The sequence below is a fragment of the Lynx canadensis genome, chromosome B3, assembly GCF_007474595.2.
Source record: "Lynx canadensis isolate LIC74 chromosome B3, mLynCan4.pri.v2, whole genome shotgun sequence".
Taxonomy (NCBI): Eukaryota; Metazoa; Chordata; class Mammalia; order Carnivora; family Felidae; genus Lynx; species Lynx canadensis.
Window position 1 is genome coordinate 71,665,794 of NC_044308.2, and position 26,563 is coordinate 71,692,356.

The window sequence follows — 26,563 nt, forward strand, 5'->3', positions numbered from 1 at the left end:
CCCCCCTTACATCCTAGAATGCATATTTTATTATGGCAACAACGTTATTACCTAGAAAATAAACAGGATAATACAGATAAGTTATCCTGAATGATTGTCCCTATTTTAGAGACAAAGAAACTGAGACAAGAAGAAAGAAAGGATTTACCCTAAAGAGACTGTGTACCCTCGATCCCTCTAAGAGACAGCCCAGAATAAATGGGAACACTCTGGCTTTGAGGGAAACACTCTTGGTTCTGTCACTACTGTCTCTTAACTATGTGGGCCTCTGTCTGCTCATGTTTAAAATGGAAATAATAGTATCTATTTTGTGGGATGTTTTGAGGGTCAATTTTGTTTTTGAGGGTCAATTTGTTGGATGTTTTAAATGAGTCAATTTAAGTACAGTGCTTATCCTATAGAAGTTGCATGAAAATGAGAGCCTACGATTTTGTCAAAAATTTTCTGTATGTGATTAGAAACTAAATTAGTTGCCCTTGTATCCAAGTTTATCTCACACATATAAACAGGTATTGCTTTCACTCTCTCCAGGATTAAAAGATCAGAATGTTGAAACAATAGTGCTGACTTCTATGTACAGAGACGTTACTGGGCTCTCATTACAAGGAAAACATTTTGCTGGTAATGTTGTTATATTCTGAAAAATAATACTTCCCAGAATTCCTTGGAGCCAATGATATACACGGGCATCTGGAAGATTGGGTGTTGCCAACCCACAGGTCCCTCTGCCCCACACTGCGCAGGATCCGACGCCAGGTCCTCGGAACACTGACAGTGTGCATAGGAGTGAGCTTGTCAGTAGCTAAATACACAGGGCTTGTTGCTGTTTTGTTCCAGGATATATATTCCAGCTTTATAGTCATAAACAAAGTGTACACCCTGAATAATAGATTGATTAAGGAAATGAATAAACAGCCATAGAACCAGGAGAATATTATTCAGCCATTAACTAGAGTGAGGTACATCCTTTGCCAAATATATTGTTAGTGACCAAAAAAATAAGGTGCGGAACACTGTGTATAGGATGCTACTATATGTGGGGTAAAATGGGGGAGAGACACACAAACACGCACAAACCTAAATGCACACCAATAAGTTTATGTATGCGTACAGGCTTATGTATTATGTACACATATGTGAAAAGACACAAAGAAAGTGAATACTTGCTGCTTTTAGAAAAGAAACTCGGGGGTGGGGAGTGTCGCCTGGTGGCTCAGTTGGCTGAGCAGCCAACTCTTGATTTCAGCTCAGGTCATAATCCCAGGGTCATGGAATGATGCCCCTCACTGGGCTCCATGCGGAGTGTGGGATCTGCTTGGGATTCTCTCTCTCCCCCCACCTCTGCACCTCTCTCTCTCTAAAATAAAAAAAAAAGAAACTGGGGACTGGAACAGAAGAGCCAAGAGCTCTGCTGATATTCTCTTTCCAGCCCAGCTCCCCCTCCATCCTCACCCTGCTGTTGGAGGCTCATGGCACACAATGGATGCTCATTAGATGTGTCTGTTTCTGGCCTTCTCTCTTTGGAAAGTGTGACTGTCCCAAGGCAACAGGTAGAATGAGACAGAGCCTGGGTGCCAGTTCACAGAAGAAGGGTTAAAATTTTATGCTTTGGGGGTGCCTGGGTGGCTCAGTCAATTAAGCGGCTGACTTCAGCTCAGGTCATGATCTCATAGTCTGTGAGTTCAAGCCCCACGTCAGGCTCTGCGCTGACAGCTCAGAGCCTGGAGCCTGCTTCCAATTCTGTGTCTCCCTCTCTCTCTGCCCCTCACCTGCTTGCTCTCTCTTTCTCTCAAAAATAATAAACATTTAAAAAGTTTAAAAAATAATTAAAAAAAAAAACCTTTATGCTTTGGAAGTCAATCTGCTCTGAGATATTTAAATCCTATGTGTCTGTTTCTCCATCGTCTTCCACAGGGCTCAAAAACCCTTTCTTTTTTCTTTTTTTTTTTTAATGTTTATTTATTTTTGAGAGAGAGAGAGAGTGGACGAGGAGGGATGGGGTGGGGGTGGGGGGCAGAGAGAGAGGGAGACACAGAATCCAAAGCAGGCTCCAGGCTCTGAGCTGTCAGCACAAAGCCTGATGCGGGACTTGAACTCATGAACTGCGAGATCATGACCTGAGCCGAAGTTGGACGCTCAACTGACTAAGCCACCCAGGCATCCCTCAAAAAGCCTTTTAAAAGCTAAAGCTGGTCTCAGCCTTTGCTCACAGAGCCCAGAGGAAAGGAAGTTCCCCTCTTGGCTGTCGGGGAGCAAGGCAATAGCGCCTCTGTGAGAGAAGGGGGTGCAGCCGCCAGAAGAGAGAAGCTGCCAGTGGGGATCAGGGTCAGCGCCTGCAGGAGTGTTATTAGAGCAGCTCTTGAACAAACTAGCCCCAAGATTCAGAGAGCATCACCTTAGGGTGGGATCAAGGCTTCCTGAAGTAGATGCTTCCCCCGCTCCCACCCCTCACACTATGCACCCAGCAAAGATTCTCTGGGTGAAAGGAGAGCCGAGAAAACTTGGAAAAGACGCAAGTGTCAGCCTAGGATGTCACATCTGGCCAGAAAGGGCATTTACCCACAGAGGAGACAAAGTGAGTGGCCCTTCTCCTGTTGTCCACCCATGATTCCTCTTCCCAACCCCTGAACTTGAGGAGCCCGAGAAAGCTGGCAGGCAGGGGTCAGTGAGGTGTGCAGCTTCTGGGAAGCTGAGTGAAGGGGAGGACCACAGAAGGCAGTCCTACTTGGGCACGGTGGTGCTGAACTCCCCAAACCGCCCACAGTGGTCCTGGAGTCTAGCCCTCCAGATGAACCGGCTAGCTCCGCACACAGGCCTGCTCGGGGACCAGATCCTAGATCTGTAAGGATAGTCATGGGGCTAGGACCCCTGGAAGACCACACACTCAGTGACCTTGGGTTTTCAGAGGTAAGTTAGTTGTCCACTGCAGGATCCCAGCACCTTGCAGGTAGGGCACTGAATATGTCATTTATCCTTCAGAAGCTCTAGTGAGTGAAGGTAATGATGGACTTGCAGACCTGGAGACCATTCCCCTGAGCTGCTTCCTCACCTGGCCATATCAACTAGACCCCCATGGTGAACTGGACCTCCAGGAGCTCTGATTCCACCATAGAAGTCCTAGGCCTGGGAGAAAACAGTCTGATCTAGCAGCAGAAGCAAAAGAGTCCACGTCAGAATCATGGTTTCTGAGAAAGACATGAAGGAAGCATCAGTCCCTGCCTGAGACACACTGTCTTCCCCCTTTCCTCATCAGGAAATGTAGTGTTGCAAATTCCCTCCCCTCCATGTTTTTCTACACTGCCTTTTCTTTTTTTATTTTTTTAAAACATGTTTTTAATGCTTTATTTTATTTTTGAGAGAGACAGAGAAAGCACAAGTAGGTGAGGGGCAGAAAGAGAGAGAGAGAGAGAGAGAGAGAGAGAGAGAGAGAGAGAATCCCAAGCAGGCTCTGCACTGCCAGCACAGAGCCCAATGCAGGGCTCAAACTCATGAACTATGAGATCATGACCGGAACCGAAACAAAGAGTCCAACGCTTAACCCACTGAGACACCCAGGCACCCCTACCTACACTGCCTTTTCTGCACCATCTCAGAAACACACTTGGTCACACCCTCTTCTACTTGACCCATCTTGTTCCCAGCGAGAAAGGAGCCCCCTCAAAGTCAGCTGAAAGGTAGGTTTTTATAGGTGTGCTTTCCCCCTGCAGAATGTCCGTTCCTGAAGGGAACAGTCTACAACACCAGTCTCTGATGTCTCTGCCCGGAATGTTATCTGTCATATGGAAGGGACTCTATAAATGTTTACAGTATAACCAGTTTGGGATCAGTGGATCAAAGGACATCTTTTTGGCTTCAAACATATTGCAAACTGCCCTCCAAAACATTTGCACCTATTTACAATGCCATCTGCTATGCATAGAGTATAGATTTCACTGCAACCTATTTTATTAGGAGAAACTGTGTCTTAATGTGTTTTTTTAATGTTTATCTATTTTTGAAAGAGCACAAGTAGGGGAGGGACAGAGAAAGCAGGGAGGTGTGGTAGGGGACAGAGGATCTGAAGTGGCCTCTGCGCTGACAGCAGCAAACCTGAAGCAGGGGCTCGAATTCAAACTGTGAGATCACAACCTGAGCCAAAGCCAGATGCTCAACCAATTGAGCCACCCAGGCGCCCCACTGTGTCCTAATATTTTGACATGTCTTTCTTTACTAGTGAGGTTAGATATCTTCTCCAACGTTCATTTTACTAAACATAATCCTCTATTGTGAATTGTCTCTTTATATCCCAGTAATCCTTTTCTCAAAGTTTGCCAAGACTATAGCTGAATTTCTTTCTCTCCCTACGCAAGAAGCCACAGGCCCAACCTTAAATGGAGGACTTTTCCTAAACTATGTAGATCCGTATCAGTGTGCCCCAGAAGGCAGCTTACAAACTAAGTTTGCTACAAGGCCTAGGGCAGTTAGGATTCTCTGCATTATGGACTCTTTTCTCGGGATGAGCTTCAGGTAAGAAATAATCTCCTGGGTGGCTCAGTCAGTTAGGCGCCCAACTTTAGTTCAGGTCATGATCTCACAGTTCATGGGTTAGAGCCCCACATCAGGCTCTCTGCTGTCAACACAAATCCCACTTTGGATCCCCTGTCCCCCTCTGTCTCTGCCCCTCCCCTGCTTGTGATCTCTCAAAAATTAACAAATAAACTTAAAACAAAAAAAGAAATATAGTCTCACTGTTTTCAGCAGATACCTAAAACTTCTGGGAAAATGCAAGTATATGAAAATGGTCCTTCCTTCCTATCCTTTAAAACTTGCCGAGTCTGGGGGTGCCTGGGTGGCTCAGTTCATTGGACTTCTGACTTGGGCTCAGGTCATGTCCTCACGTTCACGAGTTCAAGCCCCACATCAGGCTCTGTGCTGACAGCTCAGAACCTGGAGCCTGCTTCAGATTCTCTCTCTCTCTCTCTCTCTCTCTCTCTCTCTCTCTCCCTCAAAAATAAATAAGCATTAAAAAAATAAAAACAAAACAAACAAAAACCTGCCAAGTCTGTTCTCTAGAACTTCTCCCCTTAAACCTCTAAATGGAGAGGGAAAGCAGAAGTGGGCTACAGGTGGTATTGACAGAGCATAGCTCAAGGACAAGTCCACACTGAGAACTTTTTAGCCAGCTGTGTGATCAGTTGGTTAAGTTGTTGTGATACAAATTTGAAATACAAAGTCTTTTTCTTCAAAAAGTGTAGCCTGAGGGCGCCTGGGTGGCGCAGTCGGTTAGGCGTCCGACTTCGGCCAGGTCACGATCTCGCGGTCCGTGAGTTCGAGCCCCGCGTCGGGCTCTGGGCTGATGGCTCAGAGCCTGGAGCCTGTTTCCGATTCTGTGTCTCCCTCTCTCTGCCCCTCCCCCGTTCATGCTCTGTCTCTCTCTGTCCCAAAAAATAAATAAACGTTGAAAAAAAATAAAAAAAAATAAAAAAAAAAAGTGTAGCCTGAGATTTTAGTCTATCCTTATACCTCCCTCATATGGACCTCCGTTTCCTCTCACTGACATTTACATAATGAACAAATATTATTTTACCAGGGTAACAATGACTTTCCACAGTACATACTAGATAGTGTTAGGGAAGATTTATAGCTACTATCTCATGCCAGACAATTGGTTTGGCCCAATCTCACCCACTCTTCAGACTTTGGAGCCTGCTCCGGTTTATTTCAAAGTCCTGTACTCCCAGTCCCCATTTTAGGCCAGGGCCATTTATCCCTTGATCTTGGAAGAAGCAGGTTCTTTCCATCTGAACTTAGGGCCCTCATGACTCAAAGAGAAACTGCTCTCCTCACTTGTCCATACAAAGCCAGCTCAAGAGTTTATCTGTATTTTGTTTGGAGAACATTTCTAAACTAATCTCTTTATGGCCAGCAATTCTAAACTCCTCCTGCCCCGAAGGCTTTCTCTCCCTTATCTGTACTCTAAAGAAACTCTTCTTAAAATTCATTAACTATAGGGCATCCAGAAGGCCAGCAACACATCTCTTTCAGGCGCTCATCCCATTCACTGAAAAATTATTTGATCAGGAATTATTAGGAATCACCTATTACTTTGTACTTGACTTTGCCTCAGTGCTGAAGATACAGCCAGAACTACCCTTGCGCCAAGACCCTTCTCTGGGCCTCACATTTAAGAAAGGCCCACAGGTAACTAACACTATTATTTTATATAAAATAATAAATTGATTACAGAACACAGAGGTGCTTCTGTGGCTTGAGGTCCAATGTGACCAATAACCCTAAACCTCCACACTTCTCTTGTCCAAGATCCTTAAAACAGGGCTATGTCTGAGTAATGACACTGCTTACAGATTGTGCCTCTGCCAGAATAGGAGACAAACACTGCTTCCAAGTTCTGGAAGAATCTGAGCAGCAGAAGCATGTCAGTGAAAGAAAACACTGACTTGTCAAATTCTTCCCTTCAGGTGGCATGAATGAAGCACATTTTTACATTGTGATGTATCTTGGTGCCAAGCATCTCTTTCCTTCATTTGCTTCATGTTCCAAGGCACAGTTCTGAAGGTACTCACAAATTAGTACAATTTCCCCCAACGGTTGTACATGGCAACTGAGGCACGTTTTGCGATACTCAACAATTTCTTTACTCTTTTAAGTTTGTACATATGTAGTGTGACTCTTCTTACTAATTCTTTACAAGGCTCTATCTATCCAGATATTGCTGTAAGAAGTGGGAAAAATCGCAATAGAAGTTGCAGAACTTCATATAATAAAATGAAAGTAATCCATAACAGTGTGATCATCTTAATTTAACATATGCAACCCCATTTAAATGTTACAACATTGTAAAACTCACAACTCATTTCTTAAAGTATTGCTTTAAGAACAGTATTGACAACACTAATCACGATCACCTTGCAAAATAACTTCAAACAGAAATCAATTTTTAAAAACTAATAACTTACAGGTACCTGGATGGCTCAGTCATTTAGCATTCAACTCTTAATCTCAGCTCAGGTCTTGATCTCAGGGCTGTGACTTCAAGCCCCACACTGCACTCCACACTGGGTGTAAAGCCTACTTAAAAAAAAAATTAAAAATAAAATAATATAAATAAAAAGTAATAGCTTACAACAATCCAAGAAAGATTAGCTAATTGGATATCCATTACTGTCAGAGGAACATAAATTGTGTAAAAATCTAGACTGTAAAAACCACGGATATTGCTGAAATGGAGGCAAAATAAATAAATTTTCAGCTGTGCCTTTAGGCCAATCTATCTGCCTTCCTTCCTTCAAACAGAAGACATCCAACACATCATCGACTTGTATGCTGCTTTCAACAAGAGTGGTTGTATGGACACAATTGTATGGATGGTAGCTACTTCAGGTAGAAAGGATTTGCAGGACTACAGAAAGGAGACTTGAGGACCTGGGACCCTGGGCTCCTCATATGTTTCTGGGTCACTGATGCTATCAGCATCTGAGGGAAATGAGCAGAGGTTGGGAGATTTCAAGCAAGGGTGAGTCATGCACGTTTTGCCTCCTCCCAGCCCAGGAGCCCTTACATTCCCTTTCAGCCACCTGTGCTTTCAGCCATCAGCACTCTCTTTCCTTCCATGACCATCGCCTTTCCTTTCCCAAGACCTACTAACCAGGACAGGAACCATCTTTAGCTGGAACCATATCATATCAAGAGCTGGAATAAAGCTCGACAATGGCTCCCTAGAGAGAACATCGGGATCAGAAAAAGGAACAATCGGATCATTTCCAAAAGCTACGAATCCCCAGCGAGGAGTCAGAGAGGGCTATAAAGGAGCAGATGAAGGTGACTTTAAGTGAGCTTGCAGTGAGGAAGGATGGACTAAGAAAGGGCAGAGGGACGGAGCTGAGGACAGAGGGAGAGCTGAGGTAGCTGGACCCTGGCAACTGGAAGCCAGATTCAGGAGTAACTTAGGAAGGGAAGTGAGACCTGGGGAAAGTTAAGAAGAACCATGCCAACCACAGGAGGGCAGTGCGTCCCCATGGGCTAGCCTGGAATGTCTAGGACCAACAAAGTGAAGAAGTCAGACAAGGACAGCGAACCCCCTCTCCCTTGCTCCCAGCAGAAAGCATCTCTCCCTCTTCCTAACTCTTGGGTTTCTCATGCTGACACATCTATAGGAGAGGGACACACAGTCACCACCATGTCACACACCACCTGCGTGACAGATACATACACACACACTCACACGTGTACACATGGTATCCTCCCTCTTCTGAAGATTACCTTGCTAACAGTGTTCTCTGTGTAGCAAATGAGCAGAGAAGGCCTGCCTTCCTTTCCATAATGCACAATAGCACCTCTTGTCAGGCAAGGCCAATGCAGGTTGGAGTTCTTTGCCTTTCCCTCAGCTTAAAAATATCAGGGCTTTAAGATATGGAAGCAGCCTTGGGGTACCTGGGTGGCTCAGTGGATTGGGCATCCAACTCTTGATTTTGGCTCAGGTCATGATATCATGGTTGTACAATCAAGCCCTGAGTCAGGCTCCACACTGAGAGAGTAGCCTGCTTAAGATATTCTCTCTCTCTCTCTCTCTCTCTCTCTCTCTCTCCCCCCCCCCCGCCCCTCTCCTCCTCTTGCACACATACTCTCTCTCTCTAAAATTAAAAAAAAAAAATGTTTAAAGGAAAAAACTGATATGGAAGCAGATTAAATGCCCATATATGGGTAAATGGATTAAAAAATAATAATAATCCGGGGCACCTGGGTGGCTCAGTCAGTTAAGCATCTAACTTTGGCTCAGGTCATGATTTCATGGTTCATGGATTTGAGCCCCACATTGGGCTCTACACTGACAGTGTGGAGCCTTCTTGGGATTCTCTCTCTCTTATTCTCTCTCTCTCTCTCTGACCCACCCATACTTGCACTCTCTCTGTCTCAAAATAAATAAGTAAACTTAAAAAAAATAATCCACACAATGGGTTATTCAGCCATGAGAAAGGAGAATATTCTGACATTTGTGACAAAATGTATGGAACTTGAGCACATTATGCTAAGTGAGATAAGTCAGACAGAAAAAGACAAGTATTGTATGATATCACTTATAAGTGGAATCTAAAAAAGTCAAACTTGTAAAAACCAGAGAGTAAAATGGTGGTTACCAGGGGACAGGGGGTGAGGGAATAAGACTGATGTTGCTTAAGGGTACAAACTTGAAATGAGTAGTAAATAAGTCATAGAGATCTAATGCACAGTATAGTGAATATGATAATAATGTTGTACTACAATTATCAAAATTGCTAAGAGACTAAAATGTAATTATCCCAAATACTAAAGGGAAAGGATAATTATATAATGTGTTAAAGGTGCTAAATATAGCTATAAAGGCAATCGTATCACAATATATAAATATATCAAGTTAGCACATTGTACATCTTAAATTTACACAATGCTGTATGTCAAACATTCAATTTTTTAGTCAGGGCTTTTGTGATATCCTACCTGTCCTCATACTAAGTTCATATGTTCTTCTTGACACCAAACTTTGCCTTCGTAAGAAAGAAGGGTAGGAGATCAAAGAAGAAGTCAATCATGGTTCATCTTAGAGAAAAATATTCTTGTATCAAAATATAGGTTCCCTTGTATCAAAACATAGGTTCCCTGGATGATGTGTGTTACCAATCAGCCTTCTGAAAGACAACAAAGAGAAAATTGCAGTTGGCCAGAGGGTGAAACCATTTTTTTTGAAGTGTTCTTGAGGAGAAAGAAGTGGATTGGCCTCATAAAAAGCAGTCAAAAATCCTCTGAGCAACTCTAGAATTCCAAACATTCTTCCTGTATAAGTATCACCCACCTGGAGGAGGAGTCCAAAAGTCTGGGTGAGTGTGCAGTCCCCACCATAGCAATAAGAGGATTTTGGTGAGTCTGTAAAGAACCTCAGAATGTCTGATTTAAGGAGCCAATATTTTAAATAACACCTTCATTTTTTTCCTTACTAGGGAAGTAACACATATTCAATACAGAAACGTTATAAAACCAGAAAAAAAACTACAAATCAAAAAAACAAAGAAAGAAAGAAAGAAAGAAAGAAAGAAAGAAAGAAAGAAAGAAAGAGTCTATCTGTAATCTCATAAACCAAAGATAAACACTCTTCATCTTTATAAATTGCCAATCAGTATTTTTTCTGGTTATATTTAAAACTATGTCATAGAATACATAGTATTTTATGTTGTGCTTTTTTTGTTTCCCCTTAACAATATAAAGGGAATGTTTCCCCATTTCCATAAGCTTTCTCCTGGGGTGTATTTTATTAGTGGCAGCATTGTTTTCCTTCCTCAATTGGTGTCATCACTTATTTATTCTTTCTCTTATTGCTGAGTGCTTTGGATATTTTCCCTACTCAGGACAACAGCCTGAGAGCTGAGTTTGAAATTTTGCCTCAGTGGTGGCAGCTCCCCACAAGCTGTTTCAAGTGCATGCGATTACCAGGGTGGGGACCTGTTCTCCTTGAAGTTCTTGTTCTTTGTTTCATTTTAGAGTGGTGTTATAAGACAAAATTCAACCAAGTAAATCTGAATATCTGATTGGCTTTATTAATCAATAGATGAGAAAGCATCCTATCTAGTAAGTGGAGGGGAGCTCCTAGGAATTTACAAAATGGAAAGTTTTCCTAGGAAGGAGGTGGGACAAGAAGTTATTAGCAGAAGAAAAGAAAAGATTGTTTCAGGCCAGGACATTTTTTGAGGAAGCAGGGAGGGGAATGGCAGGGTTTTTATCATACAGGTTACCACATTAGTGCTGATCAGGACATTTCAGATTGACTGTTAAAAGGTTGCCTTCATGGAACAGATTGAAACTAATTCGATCTTTCTTTGCTGTTGTCAGGGACAAATGACTCCATTTTGGATTTCTTTCTTTTTTAACAATGTTAACAACATACCTCACTTCTGGCAAAACAAAAATGCATGCTCTTCTAATCAATGGAAGGATATCTGGGCCAGCCTACATGGCTGTAGGTATCTTACAGACAAAAACAAAAAAAAAGACAAAACAAAAAAACCGAAAGAGGATGTACTGGCTTGACTTCACCCACTTCTAGTTTCATTCTTCTACAATTTTTCCCAAAGTGAGCATAAAACAAAATGGATGACTGTTCCAGAATTTTCCTGTTTCCAGAATGTTATAAAAATTGTCATTATTTTTCACTTTCTGCCCGATTGCAGAGATGACAGCACAGCTTGACTCAGTAAGTGGCATCCTGTGGCATAGAGATGTTGTTACAGGTTCAGGCAGAAGGGAGTTCTCTGCGTTCTTTTCCTCCTGTGGGGAGGCTCTGCCTTAAACCATGCACTTTCCATCACTCAGGTTTCCTTTAGGTTAATGACAAGGAGCCAGTGATGGAAACTCAGTTCCCTCAAAGGAATCTGGCCACCCCAGGTTGCAGTCCTAAATTGATGGTGTTTAAAAAAAAAAAAAGCCCAAAATAGAGTCATTTGCCCTCCACAACACCCAAGAAAGACTCAATTAGTTTCACTCTATCCCAGGAACAGGACTTTTAAAGAGTCAATCTGAAATCTCCTGATCACTACTGCAGTAATCTGTAGGATGAAAACCCTGTGTTTCTGCCCCTCTCCCCCCAAAAGACTTCCTGGCCTGAAACAATCCTTTCTTTTCTTTTGCTAATAACTTCTTGTCCCAACCTTCTTATAAAGACCTTCTATTTTGTACAATTCCTAGGAGCTCCCCTCTATTTGCTAGAGAGCATGCTTTCTGATTCATGCATTGATTAATACAGCCAATTATGATGCAGCGTGGCCAGGTTTGAGGACCCAGAGGGGTTCCACAGGACCAGCCAAGAGGATCCCCAGCTTCACACAGGATAGAAAGAAATCAAACATGAGTGAGCAGGCAGGAAGTAAAAGCAGAGTTTATTGAAGACATAGAGTGCAGACAGATACAGACAGAGCATCTGGGACACTCAGAAAGGAAAGGAGAGAAAGTTTTGTCTTTGTTTGGAGTATGAGGTTTTTACTGACAATTGTGCTCTGGTGCCCATGCCCTCTCAGGCATCCAGGAACTGGTCAGAACAAGGACAGGGGCCAGGTATCCATCATAAGTCACTTATTCCCTGGAGGCAGGGGGTTTAGGCACCCAGATGTCCAGTGCCAATGGTCTAGAATACACACATGTGGCCTCACCTGCTCATTCTTGCCTGGTCACTCCTTTGATGTTATCTACTCTGCTGGAAGACTCCAAAGAAATCATTAACTCCTTGTCCCTTATCAGGAAGACATACACTAAGGCATGCATAAGGTAGAGGTGCAGGTCCTAGCAAGAATAGAAACAAGAGAAGGAGAAAAATAAAACAGCTTTTTTTCATGGGGTCCTTTCAGTTTCCCCTATCTCAATGAGATCTTCTAATTTACTCAGTTGGATTTTTTTTCTTCAACAATGGAAGGTGAGTAACAAGAAGAGATTGCTTATAGCTCTAAGATACATAGAGACAAATCAGAAGGATGTCAGTCAACTAATACTGGACACGTATTGTAAATTGTGAGAAATAAGCCCACTGCCCCAGTCAAAGGAGGGACACGGAGACTAGGAGCACAGTGAAGGGAGGCTTTAATCAACGTTCTTGTAAGAGCAGGTGTCTGATGGACAGGCACACTCCGGGTGGTTACAGCAGACAATTTATCTCCTAGCATGCAAGTCCCTCCCCTGGATCCTTATTGGCTGAGTACTACAGAGGTTACAGCCTTCACCCAGAAGTTGCCTATGCCCATGTGAAGCCAAAAAGTAGTCTGATTGGAACAAATCCTTGGGGCGATGCAGAGACTTCAGTTCTTTGGCACATACTCACTGCAAAGCCCGCAAAAAATAAGCCCTCAAAATGGATAAGAGAAGAACCAGGAAGTGAAGTGTCTAAGGGTTTGGGACTCCATTGTCAGGCTGGGCGGGGTGAGGGGGGCAGTGTTCATACATAGTTTCAATACATAGTTTCATACATAGTTTCCGTAAACCTACTGTTAACTAGACAGCACAGCTTTTGTTTGGTATTTGAAAGTGAATCATCTCACTTCCCACATAAATCATGTGATTTGTTTAAGGATTTTTAATAGATGCCCCATCTCCACTGAAGTGGGCTTGTTTTGACAGAAGGTTTTCACCTTACCTTGTCAAGTTACAAAATTATATTGTTCTTAAGAAATCTCATAGACAGGGTTGCCTGGCTGGCTCAGTTGGTGGAGCATGCTACTCTTCATCTCCAGGTTGTGAGCTCAAGCCCCACGTTGAGTGTAGGGATTACCTAAAAAATAATACAATCTTTAAAAAGAAAAGACAGAAAGAAATCTCATAAACATGCTTACGTAATCTTTTTAAACTTGTTTTTTTAATTTACTTATTTATTTATTTATTTATTTATTTATTTATTTATTTATTTATTTATTAACTGAAAGGAGGGAGAGGAGCAGAAGAAGAGGGAGAGAGAAAAATCCCAAGCAGGCTCCAGGCCCAGCATGGAGCTGATGTGGGGCTCAATCTTATGACCATGAGATCAGGACCAAGAGTTCGGTTCTTAATTGACTGAGCCGCCCAGATGCCTTAAACTTGTTTTTAAGAGAATTTATTTTATTTTTTATTTTACTTATTTATTTTTGAGTAATCTCTACACCCAATGGGGGCTAGAACTCACAACCCTGAGATCAAGAGTCACATGCTTCTCTGAACCTGCCAGGTGTCCCTTCTGCACTTAATGGGGAAAGTTGCATAGGATTTTTGCAGACCATGAAGCCCAGTTTTTAAGGCTACTCCAGCCTCCTTGTGCAAAAATGAGGAAGAATATCTTGCAGGTGGAGGTCATTGATTAACATCAGTTTCTGGCATCATCAGCAGCCTGGCACTGAGACACTGATTGTTCCTACATAAGTTCGTGTCTCCCTACTGTCTTACCCTACACATTCACTTGCTCCCTGCTTAGCTACTTGACAGAAATAAATGTCAATGTTGTATTAATCAAATGTGTGGATATATGTCCTGAATATTTTCTCTCAGTACTGCCTACATTTTGAAATCATGAACCAAAGATTTTACGTGTAACCTTAAGTTATTACTCAAAATAAAACATGCATCCTTTCTTTTTGTAGTTTTTGACCTGCTGAATCCTTGAAAGCCCTAAGAGTGATAAGAGCAACCTATTGTTACTCAGTATTGTCAATCTAATGAGTCTTTGTCACTCTAAGAGAATTTTCCTGGCCTCATCCTCCTCTCTTGTACAATCATCACCCTGAGACCAGGGTCATGTTTAATTGCATTTCAGTCATAAAGAAGTCCAGCTGGTAGAAATACACAATGTTCACCTGTTGAATATGTAGCTCGATCCCCAAAATTATTAACAGGACCTACTAACCTAAAAGGGCACAAAATCCCTCTTTGGGAATATATTAATGTCTTTATAATTCCCTATTTCTACATTGTACCAAGTATAGCTTACAAAGTTCAGTCAAATGTCAGGTACCTAAACACCTAACATTAGAATGAGTTTGGTGATTTGGTTGATAATGACATTTTCCCCCTTAATTACAAGGGGAAAAAAGGATAATGCATCTCACTTGATTCCCAGAGAAATCAACCTAAAATACACCAAGATTCCAAAAATGAACTTAGAACACAAGACACAGAATCAATAATCAAAAATAGAAGAGACATTCTTTGGCAGAAGGTGGGGCTGGTTTTAGAAATAGATGGGGGGGGCACCTGGGTGGCTCAGTCAGTTGAGCAACCGACTCCGGCTCAGGTCATGATCTCACGGTTTGTGAGTTCGAGCCTCGCATTGGGCTCTGTGCTGACAGCTCAGAGCCTGGAGCCTGCATCGGATTCTGTGTTTCCCGCTCTCTGCCCCTCCCCTGTTCATGCTCTGTCTCTCTCCATCTCAGAAATAAACCTTAAAAAAAATTTTTTTTTAAAAGAAAAGAAATAGATAGAGGGGCATCTGGGTGGTTCCTCTGTCTCCCTCTCTCTCTGCCCCTTCCCCACATATGCTGTCTCTCTCTCTCTCTCTCTCTCTCTCTCTCTCTCTCTCTCAAAAATAAGGATTGGATAGTTCTCAAACTAGCTCCAAGGTGTATATTTTAACTAAGAAGAGAAAAATCTTTCTATTGTAGCAGTTAATTATCCTCAGTAAGAGCCCATCATAACCAGGGACATTGCACACTGGGCACCAAGACTATGGCTTGGGACCTCTGTGTACCTTGCATCAGTGGATCAAGTGAGGACAAATCATTAAATCTGGGAAAGATATGGGGCACCTGGGTGGCTCAGTCAGTTGAGTGGCCGACTCTTGATTTTGGCTCAGGTCATGACCCCAGGGCTGTGGGATCAAGCCCTGGGTCAGGCTCTGAGCTGATCCTGGAGCCTGTTTAAGATTCTCTCTCTCTCTCTCTCTCTCTCTCCCCCTCCCTCCCCCTCCCTCCCTCCCTCCCTCTCTACCAACCGGCTCTCTCTAAAAAATAAAATTTTTTAAAATCTTGTAAAGATAAAAGGCAAATATCAAAGATGGAAAAGTAGGGGCATCTCGTGGCTCAGTCGGTTAAGTGTCCAACTTCAGCTCAGGTCATCAGCTCAAAACCTGGAGCCTGCTTCAGATTTTGTGTCCTGTCTCTGCCCCTCCCTTGCTTGTGTTCTCTCTCTCTCAAAAATAAATAAACATTTACCAAAAAAAAATTAAAAAGATGGAAAAGTAGTGCAGGTCATCAGCAGATGGCTCTACTAGCTCAATAAGTCAAATCAAAGTCATACAGGACTATAACCAAGAAGAATTAAGTATGACATGCTATTTAATCACAGTTCAGAACAGCTCCCCTAATTTCTGCTGAAGATACTTCAATAATATCATTTAACTTTGGAAGAAAGTAGAGGACTAATGGGAAGAGTGGATTGGTGTTTACTTCAGAAAAAAAGAAAAGACAGGGGCCACTATAGCTCCAAGGGAGAGAGGTGGAGGGGGAGTGAAGGGAGAAGGAAAGAAGGAGAGAGACAGAGAGAAGGAGGAAGGGAAGAAAGAGCAGGGAGACTGGTTTTCTAAAGGCATAGCTAAAGCAACAACTCAGAGGCAACATTCTGAAAGGATGGGTACCATTCTTCAGGATACAGTGTATTTGTTAAACCAGAGACCTCTAAATGATACTGTGTCTCTAACAGGAAGAATACATGGTTCCAACAACCAAAGAGTAGAAGCACTCCCATTGACCCATTGAGAAATTTTGTACTTTCCTCTGTAACTCTGGGCTCGGTGGGGCCAAAGGTTTAGGTCCCCAAAGTGGATGCTCTTTTGCCAAGTGATACATCAAAGGTGCCACTGAACTACAAACTACAGCTGCTGCCAGGACACTGGATTTCTTGGGTCCAGCGACCAGCAGATAAGAAGAGCGGTTACGAGGAGCACCTAGCTGGTTCAGTTAGTAGAGCGTGTGACCTCGGGGTTGTGAATTCAATCTCCACGTTGGATGTACAGATTACTTAAAAATAAAATCTTAAAGGGGCATCTGGGTGGTTCAGTTGGTTAAAGCATCCGAATCTTGATCTCACAGTTCGTGGGTTCAAGCTCCGTGTTGGGCTCGGAGCTGACAGCAGAGAGACTGCTTGTGATTCTCTCTCTCTCTCTCTCTCTCTCTCTCTCCCCTCTCTGCCCCTCCCCCACTCATGCCCCCCCAAAATAAATAAATAAACTTTAAAAAAATAAAACTGCAACCTATGATTTTTTTAAAAAATCCAAGACATGAAAAAACAACATGCATCAAAATTAGAAAAAAATTTCAGGAAAAAAGGTGACAAATTTAGGAAAAGTTACATAATAAAAGTAAAAATCATTTAAAAGATAAAGACTAATCTAGAAGACACAAATGCAAATAAATATAATAATAATAAAGAAAATAAACATAATAAAGAATAGTAAAGAGTGCTCGCTTCGGCAGCACATATACTAAGAATAGTAAAGAATATTTTTAGAGGGAAAACTTTATACAAAGAAATGAAAGAGATAAAAAATCATACTATTTGGGATCTTTGATGGCAGAATTTCTTTAATTTCCCAAGAAATTTGTTTCAGTTGCTTCATACCTTCATTGTTTCTCTCAACCTAATTGTTAGCCATTTCCCTCTTTCATAAACTTGTGAAGAAAACCAGCTGAACATCATGCCTCTCTAACTGAATTATCCAAACCTTCCTCGGAGAACTTTTTTCCCTTTACTTCCTTTGGGAGTGGGAGGTGGGGGGTATTTCTTTTTAATGTTGCCTAATTTCTCCACATTTATGTCTGTCTTTTTAAAGGTAATTCAGAGTTTCTAACTCTGGAGTAGTATTTTCTAACTGGAAATACTATTCCATCCAAGGTATGCAACCAGAATTAATATAGCAGAATTAATAGATTAGTTATGAAACAGGCTCATCTATGCTTTGGGGGGGATTGTGACCCAGTCAAATGATTAGACTCAGATCCTCAACCCAGTCTACCCTGTTAAGTGTTTCCAAGCATGAAAACAAAGAGTGGTCACATTATCAACATCATCAACAAATACTGATTAAGCATTTTCAATGAATAAAGAATTGTGTTCACTGTTTTAGATGTCTTAAGGACATCCTTAATCCATAAGAAGGGTGGTGTGGAGGTTTTCATTTTGTTTTGTTTTCATGAACAATACTTTGGATTAAGAACAAAGACAGATAAATTTATGTCTAAGTCAGCTTTGGAGATGTATTACTGAAGGAAGAGAACAATCCCAATTACGTCAGTGTCAGAATAAAGGAAACAACCTGTATGTTGGCAGTTAATAGGAAAAACAGGAGGGACATTCAGAGGTACCACCAAGTTCTCCTGTTCCTTATTTCAAAGTCTCTAGAGCTCAGTCATACTTTGCCCCAAATATCCCCCCTTTCAAGTCTGTTTTTGAAATACAACATGAAATTATAATAAAAATTAAAATGTGATTATGTCCCTTCAAGTTCCCAAAATACATACAATAACACATATGATAATAATATCATCAGCATACTGGGAGTTTACTTGGACCAGACATTATGTCATTAAACACTCACCCCAATAACCCTGTGAGGTAGCAGCCATTACTATCTCACTTTTCTAGAATTCAAATTCAGACTGCCAGATTCCAGATGGCAAGCATTTTATCCCTATGTTCTGTTACCTTCCTATGACAAAAATAATAAAGCCAATTTATGTTAAATCTAACCTATAGTGATGAGGATATTTTTATTTTGCTAATACTTGAGCCAACAATTTAAAGTGAAAGCAAACTGGGGCACCTGGGTGGCTCAGTTGGTGGAGCATCCAACTTCAGCTCAGGTCATGATCTCGTGGTTTGTGAGTTCGAGCCCTAAGTCAGGCTCTATGCTGACAGCTCAGAGCCAGGAACCTGCTGCAGACTCTGCGTCTCCCTCTTTCTCACTGCCCCTTGCCCGCTTATGCTCACTCTCTTGTGCACTCTGTCTCAAAAATAAACCTCAAAAGTTTTTAAAAAGAAAATAAAGTAAAAGCAAACTGTCACAAGAGATGAGGCAAAGTGTGTCCCTGTGACTCAAAGTGACGGAGGAGGGAAGAAGGTGAACCCAAAAGGAAGGAGAGCAGTGACTGCTGGATTTACACCTGTCTTAAGCAACTCTCAAGACTCCTTCCAGAGCATTCAGATTATAAAGCCAAACTCTCCCTTATTAGAATCAAAGCTTAAGGGGCGCCTGGGTGGTTCAGTCGGTTAAGCGTCCGACTTCAGCCCAGGTCACGATCTCACGGTCCGTGAGTTCGAGCCCCGCGTCGGGCTCTGGGCTGATGGCTCAGAGCCTGGAGCCTGCTTCCGATTCTGTGTTTCTCTCTCTCTCTCTGACCCTCCCCCGTTCATGCTCTGTCTCTGTCTCAAAAGTAAAATAAACGTTAAAAAAAATTAAAAAAAAAAAAAAGAATCAAAGCTTAATAACCTATATGCAAACCAGACAGTTCTGACTGATTTAGTTCCCATATTTTACCCCATAATTACCATATTTGGACTCTTGCAGTTGAAGCAAAGGCAAGAATTTCACCCATCCAGTCACCAGAGATCAAAACGTTAAGATATTCCATAGGTGACTAATGTTTGCTAACGCAATCAAGAGGGCACACAACACAGTGAGTCCTTTTTAATGCTACATGTTAAGTTAGCACTTCAGGACATTTAGCATATTGTTCTTAAGTAACTTGCTAACTTGCATTCCAAGTGCCAACAATATGCGATAGAGCATATGTTTAAAGGTGAGGCTGGGACTTAGGCTGCCCAGTTTTAAATCTAGCTGTCATCTAACAAGCTTTGTGATCTTGCGCGTGATAGTTAACCATCTAAATACTCACTTTCTTCAACTGCAAAATGGGGTTAACAGAATCTATCTCTTAGCAGGGACGAAATGCGGTAATAGAGTCAATGTGCTTGCCACAGTGTCGGGTACCCAATATTCTAAGTGTTAGAATTTAGTATTTATCCAAGAAGACTGCTTAATATGGAGAGAAACTAATATGTAAAAAAACATTAAATCTATTAACCATCAATTTGTTATCTTCGGTTGCCTAAAGTTGGTTTTTCTTATCTTTCCCTTACTGCATTCTCCCGTTCTCACACAGGGGGAAATAAATCCCAAAACTTGAGTTCTCCAGAGAGAAAAACAAGGAACGCAGGTAGTTAATACATCCAGAAATACCGTTCCCTGTCTAGCGCGCTTTTCTGGAGGCCCTAGGAAATGGCCCACCCCTGCCCCTCGACTTCGGGACGCGGAGACCAGTCCCAACACTACCTCCAGGTCACCTCGCCTCCAGCTCTTTACCCAGGCACCAAGGTCCTGGCCCCATCAGCGTACACCAACTCTCCGAGGTGATTTACATATCGATTTTTATTGGCTACTGGAAGCACTCGCTCTCCTCATTGGCTGATACTGCGCCGTGCCGAAGCTGCGCGGAGGATGTGTGGGTCACAGGCAACAGCATTTCCGTTTCCGGCTCGCCTCCGGTGCCATGGCGACCGCGAGGGCAGTGAGACTTCTGCTGACTTCAAGCAGATGGCGTCTCGGCCGTAGAGAAGTTCCCCAGTCCCGCGTGAGTGCCTACTTTCCCTGCCCTCGGAGAGACCCTGGATCTCGAAAATAGCTCCGCTCGGAGGAATAACGCTCTTAGGAGCTCCTCCCTTAGCAAACGCCATAAGCTTCCTTTCTGCCCCGCAATCAGCACGTTTTTCCCGGCCTGCAGGCGCTCGCCGCCCTTGTGCCCGGCGTATCTCAGGTGGATAACAGCTCCGATTTTCTGGGGAAGAGGCCCCATCGCCGGCACCCCGGCATCCTGCAGCTGCCATGCGTAGAGCTGCCGAAAGCACTGGCTGCCGCCGCGCAGCTCCTCCTGCTCCGTGAGTGTCGGTGGGAAGGGGAGGCCCGAGAAGTAGCGGAAAGCGGGTGTGCATGCAAGTGATGTCGCGTTTCATCTTTCGCCCATAGAGAGCGCGATGCCCAATGTGGAGAAGCAGGTGCGGGCACTGACGAATTATCTCTGGAGCCGGCATTTACCTGTAGGGCCGGAGGAGTTGCAAAGACGGGCTGTGTATCTTGAGGAAAAATTCTTGGAAAACCCAGGTAGGGCTTGAGAATAAAGAGTAGACCAAATTGAAATATTGGTGGGAAATGAAGAGCAAGAAATAATTTTACTGTCTCTCAAATTGATACTGTGGTTTCTTGTTTCACTTTCTGGCCAGAGCAGTTGTTACAATGATGCCTCACTAGAAGATAGACTGTTTCAGAGGTTGGTCTTGGGGCTTTGGTAAAGGTCAGTGAGGTGCTTCGGTATTTTGTCAAAATCTAGATCTTTGGGTTTTTTTCCTCTAAATCCACTGGATTCGGACTAAGTTTTTATTCAAGTGAAATAAAATCCCTGTATGGCTCCCTGTCCAGTACAAAAGCCTTCTTCGGGGATAAGAGAATGAATATTATTCCTCAGGTTATTTTCATGATTACCTTTATTTTGTTAATTTTTAAGTGTATTAATTTTTTTTAGTGACCTCTACACCCAACATGGGCTCGAACTCACAACCCTGAGATCTAGATTCACATGTTCCTCCGTCTGAGCCAGGCGCCAAACACTTCTCTTTAAAAGAGAACAAAACTTGTGGGATAGGGCTAGTTGAATTGTATAAACTGCTGTTAGAGGCAAAATACTATCGGGTACATTCTGGTGGTGATGATGGCGGTTGCTGTTATTCTTACCTGAAAGTTTTCTCTAGGTTTGGCTTCTCTCTTAAGCGCTGAGGTTTTGCCTCCAATGGGAGTTGCAGAGGAATGGACAGGCAGTATATTCAGCTATTGGATCTGAGCCATGTTCTTCCTAGGTCCTCACTCCCAGTTCTCGTTCTCACCCCAGATTTATCTCAGTCAGAGGAGAAACTTCGTGAAACGGTGCTGCGTGCCCTACGCAAAACTACATACCATTGGCAAGAACTGAGGTAAGGAGGATTAGAAGAGCTACAGAAGAAAAAAATCTTTAGGAGACTGGGGAAGTGCAATTATACAATTCATATTAGAAAAGGCTACTGGTTCATAGCTCAAGACTCTTCCCTTTTGAGGACTGAAAGTGCTGAACTGGAAGAGCTCTTTTCAAAGATTTCATTTCCTAAAAATCTAAAGGTTAGCGAGGCCATGGAGGTTATTTCGCAGTCGGTATGACTCTCTGGTTTGTTTTTGTTTTTGTTTTTGTTTTTTTGACAGCTACAATGAGAAACTGAGCCTGGTGTATATGGCAGCAAGACTGGATGGTGGCTTCGCAGCAGTCTCCAGGGCATTCCATGAGGTGAAAGCCCCTCAGCTTCCAACCTGAATCCTTCTACCATCAGTTCCTTTATTCATAAAATAGTCTTCTGGGGTAGGTTCTTGGGACTTGGCATGTGATTTTTTTTTTTTTTTAAAGAGGCTCTCTTTATCCTCTGAAAGGAATTTGTGACCCAAGAAAGGTTTAAAATCATTGTTTTAGGAGGTTCCATTCTATAAAGTATTTACATTGAATCTCAAAAAACATTCATATCTCATCTCTGCCAAGATCCCCTAATTCATATTTACCAAGGCCCTAAATAAGTGTCCACTTACGCTACTGTGGGGTGTTGTATATTTCTTCAGATCCAGGCTCGAGTTCCAGAGTTCCAGCCCCAAACCTTACTGGACTTTGGTTCAGGTACTGGTTCTGTCACTTGGTAAGTATCTTTCTGTCTCTGTCAATTCTGGCTCTAGAGAGCCATGTGTACAACATTCCAAGAGACTGGGAAACCAGAGGGAGAATAGGAAAGTTGGGAACTAGAATGTTTCTTCCCTGAGATTCAGTATGGCATAAGAAGGTATATGGATTAGGGCCAGAACTTAAAGAAAGTTCAAGTGAAAAAAGACCCATGTTTAGAAAGATAAAAAAGGAAAGGAATTTAGTCTAGGGCATATCACCAAGTTTTTTTTTTGTTTTTTTTTTGTTTTTTTTTTTTTTTTGCCTACAAATAGTTTTTATGTGTCTGCCCCCTTTTTAAAGAGTTATAGGGGCGCCTGGGTGGCGCAGTCGGTTAAGCGTCCGACTTCAGCCAGGTCACGATCTCGCGGTCCATGAGTTCGAGTCCCGCGTCAGGCTCTGGGCTGATGGCTCAGAGCCTGGAGCCTGCTTCCGATTCTGTGTCTCCCTCTCTCTCTGCCCCTCCCCCGTTCATGCTCTGTCTCTCTCTGTCCCAAAAATAAATAAACGTTGAAAAAAAAATTTTTTTTTAAAAATAAAAATAAAAAAAAAAATAAAGAGTTATAAATGAAATAAGAAAATAACATTGGTAGTTTTTCCAACTGTTGTAAAATAATACTCTGTTTCCCAGGGGTGGGGTTGGTGGCAGAGGGGTGTCCTGTAGGGATGACTCTTTATCATGAAAATGGGCCATTTATATTTTGCCATCTTAGGGCTGCTCACAGTACTTGGGGCCAGAGCCTACGAGAATATATGTGTGTGGACAGCTCAGCTGCTATGTTGGATTTGGCGGAGAAGCTACTGAAAGGTGAGAAGAAAGTATAAGGAAGGACTTTTTCAAAGTTGAAGGAATTAGGCAGAGAACTAGAAAGAGTGTTTTACTGGGGAGTAGAGGAAGGCTCAAAGTTAAAAATGAGTCTGATTTCTTTCCAGTGTTATGGTCAAGCAGAGGCTGGTGGAGGCCTTTGCTGGACTGTGGATGGTTTGGGTAAGATTAACAGGGCAGGTGACCCAATATTTTCTTACCCTATTGCATCTCACCCTCACCTAGTGCTTTTCTTTATTCTTAGGACCATGTTTCTTATCGAGAGATCCCTTCAGTGTATACCTATACAGTCCTAGTTGCCACGTCTCTGTTTTACTCCATAGGTGGCTCAGAATCTGGGGAGCCTTATGTTCCAGGTGTCTTTTTCAGACAGTTTCTACCTGTATCACCCAAGGCAAGTGACAACATTTAGAGTATGTTAAATGTGGAATTTTGCAGACAGAAAACTGTAGCTTCAGCTCTGCTACCCAGCACCGAGTGATAGAAGATAAAAGAGAACAGAAGAAATATCAGAGGATAGAACTTTGTTACAGTCTTGGAAGGGGAGCCAGGGGGAATGTCAGGTCTATTCATGTTTCTTATCTTGGTTCTCAGGTACAATTCGATGTGGTGGTATCAGCCTTTTCCCTAAGTGAACTGCCCAGCAAGGCTGACCGCACTGAGGTAATCCACACCTTATGGCGCAAGACAAGTCATTTTCTGGTGAGTTGAAATTGCTTTTTCCCTTCAAGTTGTTTTTTGTTTTTTTTTTAAGTTTATTTATTTTGAGAGAAAGAGAGAGAGAGCAGGGGTGGGGCAGACAGAGAGGGAGAGAGAGAATCCCAAGCAGGCTGTACATTGTCAGTGCAGAGCCCAACAGGGGACTCGAACTCCCAAACTGTGAGATCATGACCTGAACTGAAATCAAGAGTCAGATGTTAACTGACTGAGCCACCCAGGCGCCCCTCCCTTTAAGTTTAAAGCAGCTTCATTGGTTTCACATACTTCCTTCTCTCCACTGGAACTTGTGTTCATTCTTAACCATTTTCTCATGCATAGATCCCTTCATCCCTCTTTTAGGGTCTCATCCCCATCTTATATGGGGCAGGCCCTTTCTTTTAGGGCCCCCTCCTCCCATCTGCGAATGTTCTTACAGAGCTGCTAACATTTATGTTTTCATGTAATTCAGGGCTTGTGCTTATTTTCCTTTTTTGTGAACAGATATTGGTAGAGAATGGAACAAAAGCTGGGCACTCCCTTCTCATGGATGCCAGGGACCTGGTCCTTAAGGTAAGATTCTTCTTCTTTCATAACCACCCCCAATCTGTCACCAGTTATTGCTACTCCCTTAAAAACTGAAGAGACTCTGTTGTACAATGGTAGGGGTGACTCTCAGGATATTAGGCATATGAAGTCATTACGACATGTTATAGGGATTAGCAAACTAGGACCTGTGGATCAAATCCAGCCTGCCACCTGTTTTTATAGGAACCATGCTTATTGGTGTGTGTGTTGTGTGTGGCTGCTTTCACACTATAAATAGCAGAATTGAAATAGTTGGGACAAAACAGATTTTGCCTGTTCTCTGGGCTTTTAAAAAAGAAAAAGTGTGCCAACCCCTGATCTAGGGCATCACTAAGCCAAGAACCTTATCTTTTGGGGACAGTATGATCCAGTGTATAATCATAAATTTAATCGTCCTGGAGTGGGTTCTTTTTGAGAGTGGAGGTTGCTGACAAGGGAGAGCACCACACTATGTGCCAAGTTCCTGCCTTTCTCCTGCTACAAAGAGAAAGTTCTTTGTTTGGAGTATTAGAGAAGCAGCCAGCTTAACTCAAGGAACATAGTTAATAATTACCAGAATTGAACGTTAAAGGAGTCCTCAATTTACTGAGTGCAGAGATTGAATTATGAGAATAGACCCCTCAGACTTAATTTTTTTTTTGGGTAGGCTCCACTCCTAGCATGGAGCCCAACGCAGGGCTTGAACTCACAACCCTGAGATCAAGACCTAAGCTGAGATCAAGAGTCAGACACTTAACCCACTGAGCCACCAGGCACGCCCCCACCAGCTTAATTTTTTTGGTTTTAGGGCAAAGAGAAGTCACCTTCAGACCCTCGACCTGGCTTTGTCTTTGCTCCAGTGAGTATTATTTCTGCCTTTCCCACCATGCAAAGATCTGAACTCAGCTATGGCCAGGAAAAGTGAGAGGGTAAAGCTAAGCCACCCTATACTATTTTGTGTCCCTACCCAGTTTCTTTCTTAGTTGTTCCCCTGGCCCTCCCTGCCTCCTGCTCCTGTGCTCCCATATCCCTAGCCCCTCTTGACTCTATCATTCTGAGTTTTTCAGTTGTATGATCTCTGTGGTTCGTTTGTCTTACCTCATGTCTTTTGTGTGTGTTCACAGTGTCCACATGAACTTCCTTGTCCCCAGTTGACAGCCTCTAAGCCCCTGGCCTGTAGCTTTTCTCAGGCTTACCACTCCATCCCCTTCAGTTGGGTATGTATCCTGAGAATGTTGCAACAGGGTGAAAATAGCCTGGGGGAACAGCATGAAAAAGAGTCAGAGGTGGAAAGAGTTGGAGAAGTCAGAGAAGAGCCTGGAGATTTTCAAGCCTGAATGTGCATGGCTTATGAAAAGGCTGCAGGGATGGGGGTGGGGGGGAGGGAACAGTTTTTTTCCCATCTCTTTTTCCTCCAAATAGTCTCTATGTCCTTATCTTAGAATAAGAAGAATCTAAAAGAGGAAAAGTTCTCCATGGTAATTCTTGCCCGGGGGTCTCCAGAAGAGGCTAATCGTTGGCCCCGTATCACTCAGCCTGTCCTCAAACGGCCACGCCATGTGCATTGTCACCTGTGCTGTCCAGATGGGCATATGCAGCATGCTGTGATCACAGCCCACCGGCATGGCAGGTATAAAGGGTGTGACCAAAATTAGGGGGAGGAGGCAAGACCCTGCAGCCCACACTGACTTCCCTTTTCCATAGGGATTTGTATCGCTGTGCTCGTGTCAGCTCTTGGGGAGATCTTTTACCTGTGATCACATCTTCAGAGTCGGAGCTTCCTCCGTCCCCTGCTAAAGATCCCCCTGGAAGTTGACGAGGATGCATAACAAGTATTTGCTTACACAGGCCTGCCAAGGGTGAAGGTACCTGGTATCCAGGATGGGAGTGCTCGCAGCCCTATGTTTCTGTTTGAGGTTTTAATAATAAAAAGTTTGCAAAGAGTAGAAATGGATCTTGTGATTCTTAAAAGGTACAGAGGTCAGTTGTCATGGCCTATCCTGTGACGAAGAGAATCCTCAGATGTTCAGTGCCTGTTTCCCATACAGATCTCAAGCTCACCTTCTCCCGTAAGAGTACTGTTCCCTCTGCCAGAGACCAGGGCTGCCCAGGGAAGTCACCCGAGGCAGAGAGGTGGGGAGAGCTGCCCCCAGCTCTCTGAGCACTGGCTCAGCAGATGTCACGGTTGTTAGGTGGCCACCTGAACAGGGGGCCAGCAGCTGCCTCA

The 26,563-nt window shown here is 43.1% G+C and overlaps 1 protein-coding gene and 1 long non-coding RNA gene across 2 annotated transcripts; one reads left to right on the forward strand and one right to left on the reverse strand.

Annotated features, from left to right (window-relative positions):
• Positions 1-7,036: 7,036 nt before the first annotated feature.
• On the reverse strand, positions 7,037-13,240 carry LOC115517201. The gene is made up of 4 exons (XR_003969740.1): positions 13,145-13,240; positions 12,171-12,300; positions 9,475-9,662; positions 7,037-7,068 (listed from the first exon to the last, which is right to left on the reverse strand). It is a non-coding gene; the product is annotated as an uncharacterized LOC115517201 (long non-coding RNA).
• Positions 13,241-19,988: 6,748 nt separating this feature from the next.
• Positions 19,989-26,286, forward strand: METTL17 (methyltransferase like 17). The gene is made up of 14 exons (XM_030318627.1): positions 19,989-20,096; positions 20,247-20,400; positions 20,489-20,623; positions 21,405-21,486; positions 21,749-21,830; positions 22,154-22,227; positions 22,961-23,055; positions 23,397-23,467; positions 23,668-23,775; positions 24,274-24,342; positions 25,145-25,195; positions 25,461-25,553; positions 25,779-25,966; positions 26,041-26,286. Exons 1-14 carry the CDS (start codon positions 20,016-20,018, stop codon positions 26,150-26,152), a joined length of 1,395 nt encoding a protein of 464 aa, XP_030174487.1. The 5' UTR covers positions 19,989-20,015; the 3' UTR covers positions 26,153-26,286.
• Positions 26,287-26,563: the final 277 nt, after the last annotated feature.

Bases quoted from the DNA above. Each gene is read 5' to 3' on its own strand.
- METTL17 (XM_030318627.1), top strand. From the start codon at position 20,016: ATGGCGACCGCGAGGGCAGTGAGACTTCTGCTGACTTCAAGCAGATGG. The intron at 23,776-24,273 runs GTGAGTTGAAAT...TTTTGTGAACAG, and splicing joins GCAAGACAAGTCATTTTCTG to ATATTGGTAGAGAATGGAAC. The intron at 25,196-25,460 runs GTGAGTATTATT...GTGTGTTCACAG, and splicing joins CTGGCTTTGTCTTTGCTCCA to TGTCCACATGAACTTCCTTG.